Here is a 9,325-nt window from a genome sequence, read left to right on the forward strand (position 1 = left end):
GAGCATGGATAAGGTTAAATAGGGAGTGGTGGGAGTGGGAGATAGAGTTCAAGTGGGTTCTATCTTTCAATAAATCAAATAATTAATTTAAATTAAAATAAAATAAATAATAAAAAAGAAAATATTAAGGACATTATTGTTTATTGCTTATTCTCACCACAATAAGTTAAGTTGAAGTGTTTTGATAGGAAACTTAAAAAATTAGTTTATTGTGGTAGAAATAAATTAAATAAGTTGGTTTTAATAAGTAATGGGAGAAATGTTTATTGCTTATTGTGGTTGAAATAAGTTAATAAGCTAATCCAAATATTTTCTAAAAAACTATTTATTCCCAGCACAATAAACTAATAAGCAATAATCTAATAAACTAAAAATATATTTATTCAAACACCCTCTAAACAAGAACTTCCACCATAACAAAATCAAAACTTAAGTATGATTCGACTGAAAAAAAATAAAAAAATAACACCCAAATATAAAACTTTAACAAACCATTGAACTGATTTTAGTTTTTGTTCGATACATATCTTTAAAATAGACAAAAACTGAAATTTCCTTAAACACTTTAACATTACTAAAAAGAACATGTCTCTATTCTAATAAATGAATTGTTTTAATATTTTTTTATCACGTGTCATTCTAATATAATTTTTTATTAATATTATATTATGTGTCATATAGATATATTAAACAACTCATTTCTAAATTTAAATTTTTATTTTTTTAAGACAAAATTACAAAAATGGTCCCTGTGGTTTGTCAAAAGTCACAAAGTCAGTCCCTGCTAATTTTTTTTTGATGTAAATGATCCTTGTGGTTTGTAAAACTTGCAAAGATGGCCCTTTTTACTAACACCGTTAATGTTTAGCCGTTAAGGACTGAATCTGAAAGGGCATTTTTATCTTTTCAAATATAAAGGGGCTGAATTCGTGACATTTTAAAAACCACAGGGACCATTTTTGAAGTTTGTTTGGAAAAATAAATTAATTAGCTAAAGAAGTTGAGAAGAATCGAACACACAACCTCCCCTTTGCATTCCCAAACATTAACCACTAGAGCTAAATGCTCACATGGTTATATTCTCCTAAAACCGGTATATAATATAACGAAAACGTTAATACATAAATAAAAAATAAATAAAACAAAACATTTTTTATACATAATTTTTTTCAAATAAAACAAAAATGTATTTTAGTCGTATTATAAAAAAAATAGTTTCTTACAAACAATTTGTATGTATTTTTATGTATTTATTATACGTAAAAAATATTTTTTTATGTATTTAAAAAATACGTTTTCATATAAAACATATGTTTTCGTACACGTTTTTTTATGTCAAGAGTAATATTGATTATCGTTATTTCAAAAAGATATATCACTATTTCTTTTCATCTTCATTTTAACCATACGATTTAGAACTTACGATTAAAATGAAATACGTATTTTAAATAAGATATATAATCGAATAGTTTTTTTTTTATATTTTTTTAAATACATATAACCCCAAAGCGGTTTTTAAAAAACCGATTTTCGATTAAATGTATTCAAAAAAGATGAAATACGTATTTTAAATAAGATGAAATATGTATGGTTAAAATGAAGATGAAAAGAAATAGTGATATATCTTTTTAAAATAACGATAATCAATACTACTCTTGACATAAAAAAACCGTGTACGAAAACATATGTTTTATACGAAAACATATTTTTAAACACATAAACAAAATATTTTTTACGTAAAATAAATACATAAAATACATACAAAAAATCTTTTTTTATTTGTTTTTTATTTATGTATTAATGTTTTCGTTATATTATATAACGGTTTTAGGAGATTACAACCATGTGAGCATTTAACTTTAGTGGTTAATGCTTGGGAATGTAAAGGGGAGGTTGCGTGTTCAATTCTTTCCAACTTCTTTTACCCAATTAATTTATTTTTCCAAACAAACTTCAAAAATGGTCCCTGTGGTTTTTAAAATGTCACGAATTCAGCCCCTTTATACTTGAAAAGATGAAAATGCCCTTTCAGATTCAGTCTCTAACGGCTGAATACTAACGGTGTTAGTAAAAAGGACCATCTTTGCAAGTTTTACAAACCCCAAGGATCATTTACATCAAAAAAAATTAGCAGGGACTGATTTTGTGACTTTTGACAAACCACAGGGACCATTTTTGTAATTTTGTCTTTTTTTAATTATATGTTAAATTTAAATTTATAATAATCTTAAATTTTTGATATCTTACTTAATTAATAATTTATTTAAAATAATTGATTAATATTTATAATTTTTTATTATAAAATTTTAATTAATTTTAACCACACATTATAAACTAATTTCTTATAAACAACAAAAACTTACAATTTGGGAAAAACACGATACGTAGACATTTTCTTTATTAAAATTCCAACCGTAGAAGATAAGCATTCAAAAATATTAGATGTTTGAATGGTACAAGTAATCCAAGAACAACCAAACGTTTAGAAATTGTTTACCTAACATAAAAAACAATCTATTTCTAACAAACATTCCAAATCTTTCATTGATTGATTAGTAAAAGATACAACCATATCATCAAGCTACCATATTCTAATAGCAAACAAAATGTTTGCATTGTAACAATTATCATCAAATCCAAAAACATCCCAAAATCCAGAACATTCCCAACCCAACAATGAAATGTTATGAATCAAGCCCTCTCACCACGGATCCTTCGAGCAAGCTGCATGTCTTTGGGCATAATTGTGACCGTTTTAGCATGAATAGCACAAAGATTTGTATCCTCGAAAAGGCCAACCAAATAGGCTTCCGACGCCTCCTGAAGGGCGGCGACGGCGCTGCTTTGGAACCTCAGATCGGTCTTGAAATCCTGAGCGATTTCTCGAACTAACCTCTGGAAAGGGAGTTTCCTGATTAAAAGCTCGGTACTCTTCTGGTACTTTCTGATCTCACGGAGAGCCACGGTACCAGGACGGAATCTGTGGGGCTTCTTCACTCCGCCAGTTGCCGGCGCCGTGGCCAGTTGCTTCCTTGGTGCTTTTCCTCCGGTTGATTTGCGGGCAGTTTGCTTTGTACGAGCCATTGCTGATAAGTTTTAGAGAAAGCAGTTACAGAGTGTGCTTGAACTTGAGAACTGTAATCAACATTCTGGATCGGAGAGGGGTATATATTTGTGTGTGCGTGCGGGGATTTTGAAATATTGGAACTTCAAACCGATTTTAGTCCGTTAATATTCATGTAAAAATTAACGGTGGAGATTAGATGATGAACTGAGGCAAGTAGCGATCCGTGTGCTAATAATCATAGCGAATAAGAAGATACCACGTGTACATATAACATATTTTAAGTATTTTTATAGTTTTCCAAATAAACCCCTTCAAAGTTTTGAATGCCTGGGCAAAAAGCATGCATATGAATAAACAACCTATTGTACAGCATCCATACTAATCGAATTTAAGTATTCTTTTTTTTTGTTTCGTTACATTAACTTTTTATTAATTTTATCAAATAAAAAAATAAAAAAATATTAACTTAGGTATTGTCTTGTTTTTTTTAATATGTAAGGAAAGATATAGACAAAAAAAAACAGAAGCCCATGAAAGTGTTTGTTGACAATGTACTAGGTTGTAAGACAGTTTGATTCAAATATATCTTCAAGAAGAAGACTGATATTGATGGAAAGGTACACACTTTTAAAGTTCGACTGGTTGCGAAGGGTTTTACTCAAACCCCAGGGGTTGATTATGATGAGACATTCCCACCAATAGCTAAGATTAAATCTATTAGGGTGATGTTAGCCATAGTTGCGTTTGATGAGTATGAAATCTGACAGATGGATATCAAAAAAATGTTTTTTGTTAATGGGAAGTTGACTGAAGATGTTTACATGAGTCCGCTAAATGGTTTTGTGGATGCAAAGTACCCAAATAGAGTGTGCAGGCTTGAGAAATCAATCTATTGGATTGAAACAAGCTTCTCGCGGATGAAATTTTTGCTTTAACGAGAAATTCAAAGAGTTTGGCTTCTGTCAAACCCCCGAACCAGAACGGCGGAAATATCCGAGGGTGGATGATATCTCCAAATAGGAACTCAATAGAGTTAGATAGTGGATTTTACCTGAAGCAGAGTCATACATCTCGACTCTCCCATCCAGGGTCGGTCCAAACCGATTTGGGGCGCGGGGCAATGACAAAAAAATAAGGCCCTTTAAATTTAGAAAATTAGTGTTTTTTTAACATCAAGAGATATTTTTACATAAACCTAGAAAATACAATGACAATAAAATAAGAATGTTCTCCTGACATTGTAAGTAAAATGTTTGAGAAAAATGTTTAAGAAAGCATAAAAACTCTTCAGATGTCAATAAACTTTAGGATCCAAAATTTGATCATCAAGGTATAAAAACAATTTAAGCAACAATAGCCCCTATTGCACCTGTGCATAACCAAAACACATTAGCCAGTCATACACTTATCAGTTATGTAATTTATGGTGCTTTGAGCGTCATGAATAAGAAACAAGGTGAGATAGAAAACAGTTCTTAAACTTCCATCACTACTAGGATCCAAAATTTGAGCCATGACTAAAATATATATCAGGAACCAGGTGTTACAATAATGAAAAGATATCTCACAATCCTATATTAACTAGTTTACGTATTGTTTTGTATCGTTGTTCTCATGTTTGAAATTATTTGTATACTGTGTAGAGTATAAATATTTATACACAAAATAATTATTTAGTATAATACTCTTGTTATCTGTATGTAAAAATGGATAAACTAAATCTATCATAGTCTATATATTTGACCGTGTACGTGGTTTGAATTTGTAAAACTGGTAATAAATTCCCCAAACTATACCTATTATAGTTTGACTGATATGTTATGTTCATGTAATGTTCAGAAAACTATGCAAATATGCTTTGAAAACATCCCTTATGCTCCACATAATACAAAAAGGGAACAAATGTATATATGTTGTATAAAAACACGTTAGATCGTATCAATTGCATGAGTTTTAACTTGTTGAAAACATTTTTGTTTTAGGTCACAAAAATCCTTTTGTGTTTGTCTTGTATTCCCACCCTGCAAACATTTAAAAAACCTTAAAAGTGTAGGGGTATGAACTCACTGTTTGTCGTAGGATTTGAGTGTACGATCGGTATGGATGTCGAGTGTCAACTGATGTTTCGTACGCAAGTGGATCCTATTAACATATTGTTGGATTAGTGTCTAAGTCCATAACTATTTTGGTATGTACTTGACCCGATGGTGTATGGTCCTTTTGGGTTGCCTTCACCAAAGCAACTTGATTGGAGAAATAAATAAAGAGAGGGAGGTTATTATGATTTATTAATATGTTATAAGAATAGTATATTAAAGGAGAAATCATATTTGCTTAATTAATATTGGTCAATAATTAATTAGGAATTAATTTTGTGATCAAGTGTAATTAATTAAACTAGAGGGGCTGAATTGTAATTATGTGATAGTTACAAAATATGGTAATGGTTATCCTAAATATGGGTTGAACGAATTCAAGGAGATAAGGATCCTTGAAATCGTCCAAAGGATAAAGGATAAGGGTTTTCAAGGCTTATCTTATGGTTGCTTTGTGGATAAGCAACTAGATAAGGATAATGATTGAAACCCTATCTCTACACCTATATAAAGACCCTAAGGCCTTAGAATTCGTGTACTTGTTCCCAAGGAGTCCTAAGGACGAATTCTAACCTCTCTCCTCTCTCTTTATACCTTCTCCATTTGCTCTTGGTGTTTGTAAGCCATTAGAGGAGTGACACTTATGACTCTAAGCATTCCAAAGTCAATTCAAGGTGGAATTAGGATTGTTATTGCTATATAACAATCAAGGTATGTTCTTAAACCCATTCATATGTTAATATCGATTTCATATACTAGAATTAGGGTTTATAGTCTTGGATTCAAAGCATGTACAATAGAGAAACCTAGATCCAAGCATTAGGGTTTGTATGAGCACATAGGATGTCTTATGACCAAAAACCCATCAGTGGTATCAAAGACATTGGTTTGGTTTCAATTGTATGAACTTGATATATTAGGGTTTATTGCCAATAAACCCTAGGAGGTTACGGTTTTTTGAGATTAGGGTTTGCAAACCCTAATTTGCAAGAGTTTGAATAAGATCTTCAAATCCTTTCATTAAACCCTTAAATTTCGAAATCTAGGGTTTGTTATAATCCCTTGATTTTCGAAATTTGCCTCCTCCCCAAGATAAGATCCTAATTTTTAGGGATTTGGATTATCCCATACCTTGTAATTATCCTTTAATTGTTATATATGGTAATTCAAGATCTTGCATTATCCATCCATATTTTCGAAATCTATATAGATATTTAAGGGATTAGGATAACTTAAATGTATAAATGGTAATTATCCTCATTATTTAGATAATCCCTTATGATTTAATAATTAAATTAATAGTCTAATTCTAGATAATATTAAATCAAGAGTTTTAATATTTAAAATTTTAATTTAAATGTCATAAATTCGAAATTTTAAGATAGATTAAACTAAATTGTTTTGAAATGTTTCAAAACTAGCCCTCAAGTTTTGGAATTTAAAAGTTGATTAAAAAGGTTTAATTAGGAGTGTTAAATTCTAAAACCCTAGTATTGTTTTGAAAAGTTCAAATCACACCCTTATGGTTTTATTAATTAATTAAGGTGTATAATTAAAAGAGATTTAATAAATCCATATTAGTTTTGGTTTGCAATTTAATTGAATTAAACGTATAATTATTAAATTTGACGACATAGTATTTTAAAAGTATGAAATGCACCCTATATTATATATATAACATTAAAAGTCTAACATTATATATATGTATGAGTAAAAGTCAGTCTTACCGTTAGTAGGCCTCATTCACGAAGCTGGTCTATAAGGGGTGTTTAAGGAAATTGCCTATAAAATGGCGATTGAATGGGTATCCACTCTTACCCACCGCACTCTTGACTAGTGGAGGGTCGTTAGCCGAAAGGGTAGGATAGGACGAAACCTTCCATTATAAGTATAATGAAATACAAAGTAACTAAATGTTTTTCTAATTCCCAATCTTAGTTACTTAGGCAAAAGTGAATTGATGCAATTCCATGAAATTACACTTTGTGCCCTTGCGAAGACGTTAGTGGAGCGTGTGTGGTTTACCGACACACTAAATGGTTCTAAGTAAAGGTTGCAAAGGGTGACTCAATGTTTGTCATAGTTCGGTGGAGCGTGTGTGGTTTACCGGCACATCGAATGGGTGATTGTAACATGTGAGGGCACCATGTAATTTTGCATGGTTATTCACACCCTCTTTGTGATCCTCGGCATCCCAGTCACAAACAAGAGGGGCATATCGAGATTTAAACATGTCATTGAAAGTTCAATGAATCTCAAAGGATCTAGGAGTTTTCATAGATTTAAAACTTAAATTTATTTTTCGTTTTTCATGGTGGAAATTAGTGAATCGTCATTCACTTACCTTCAAATATTCTGCAACTAGATTACGACATCCCTTTTCTAGGTTGTAGCGTATTGTGTTGGGTCCTAGCCTTAGTATCTCATTTGGGTGCTTTACTAAGGACTCAATCGATCAACTAACTTGAATTTGTTTTCTCCCGTTTTGTAGATGTCAAAGTTCAACAATCATGGTCTTCCCAAATCCCGTGGAACAAGCATTCCACATGAAGATGATATTTCACGATTCGATCGAGGAACAAGAAATCATGCTTCACTTCCTCCTCCTCCTCCAATTGTTCTCCCTAACCCACAAGATCAAAGAATTGAAAGGTTCAATATCACTAAGGCCCTATTGTAAATGAAACAAAGAAGAAGGAAAGTCAGTGTGTGCACACGTCTTAGGGATGAAGTCACACATTGATAGGTTAAAAATGATGTGATCCGTTGTCAGTGAAGAGATGGCTGTTGATTAGGTTCTTCAGTCACTTCCTAACTCGTATAGTGAGTTCGTAAGAGAGTACTATATGATGAACCACGACGTGACCCTTATTGATCTCACCTATATGCTTATTGCTGCTGAATCAGCAATGGTTTGGCGCAATAGAAAAGCAAAGTTAATTGGTGAATCTGCCTTCAAGACCTCTATGGATATAGACAATGGCAATGAAAGACATGCAATGATCGAAAAGTTTGATCACAAGAGAAAGGCGATGTCTGAAGTAGTTCCATGTGTTGTTCCAAAAGAGTCAATTTGCTTTTATTGCCAAGAGAAGGGGCATTGGAGACGAAGTTACCCTATTTACCTAAGAGATCTAAGAGATGGGAGAGTCAAAAGTATGACCACGCTTCAGGTAAAATCCACTATCTAACTCCGTTAAGTTCCTATTCATTGATTCTTAATACATGATGTGATAAGATTGCATTTGAATGTTTTGAAGGATCGGTGAAAAGAAAGGAAGCTTGATAAGAGAGCAAGATGAATCTAATCACAAGAGATGGATCTTGATCGCATGGACTTGAAGATTGGATTTTGAGCTTAGATAGTTATGATAGAGTTGTTAGAAATTTTCATTTTACATAGTTTTTCAATAGATTTTGCATTGTAAGAACAAATGTTTTTCCGCTGCTTTTATAAATAAAATAAATTTTGATTGACTTATTTATTTATTTGTTTACTTCCTTGCAATGAAATCGTTATGAAAATTGATGTTTGCATATTTCTACAACGAATGGATATGATTCATAGTTATGTTATTTATGGGAATGTCGAGAATTTACCAAATAGGGAGAGTTTCTCATCGCCCAAAGTTTCAATTGGACTGAAATTTGGAATCACACAACTTGGTTGCATGATGAATGAGAAATATCATATTTGGAAATTAGACAAATTCGTTGACAAAGTGTCAAGTGAATGACTAGGAGATCGAGTACACAAAGTTGTGTGTTTATCAAGTTCACCATAAGAGTAACAAAGATATTCGTCATGATTTACTAAAGGCTTAGTAAATATGATTACACTTACAAAATTAAGTGTGATTTTGAATTGATTAAAGGGTTTAGATCAATAGTAGAACGAATAAGAAGAATCAAGTAGGCAGAAAGATAAGAGTTTCTCCATTCTAAGAAGAAGGAAGAGTAGCTTTTATGCTTTATGATAAGTCTTAATGATTAAGAACCATATCTCAATTGATCCTCTAAGTGAGTCTTAGTACAATTGTATGTTTAAGAAGAGGAATCAAGGATTGAAGAAATGGTTAGATCAAGAAGACTATCATACTTCGTTCCAATAGCAAGTCTTAAAGTTAAGATTGTGACAATGAGTGAAAAGTGTTAAAGGTTT

General features: G+C 31.6%; 1 protein-coding gene across 1 annotated transcript; it reads right to left on the reverse strand.

The window, feature by feature from the left end:
• Positions 1 to 2,479: 2,479 nt before the first annotated feature.
• LOC145000861 (histone H3.2-like) lies at positions 2,480 to 3,146 on the reverse strand. The gene has a single exon (XM_078960161.1). The coding sequence runs from the start codon at positions 3,082 to 3,084 to the stop codon at positions 2,692 to 2,694; it is 393 nt and encodes a 130-aa protein (XP_078816287.1). The 5' UTR covers positions 3,085 to 3,146; the 3' UTR covers positions 2,480 to 2,691.
• Positions 3,147 to 9,325: the final 6,179 nt, after the last annotated feature.

This window comes from Lactuca saligna, chromosome 1, assembly GCF_052625555.1.
Source record: "Lactuca saligna cultivar CGN05327 chromosome 1, ASM5262555v1, whole genome shotgun sequence".
Lineage (NCBI taxonomy): Eukaryota > Viridiplantae > Streptophyta > Magnoliopsida > Asterales > Asteraceae > Lactuca > Lactuca saligna.

Excerpts from the sequence above, each read along its gene's own strand:
- LOC145000861 (XM_078960161.1), bottom strand. The coding sequence starts at position 3,084 with ATGGCTCGTACAAAGCAAACTGCCCGCAAATCAACCGGAGGAAAAGCA.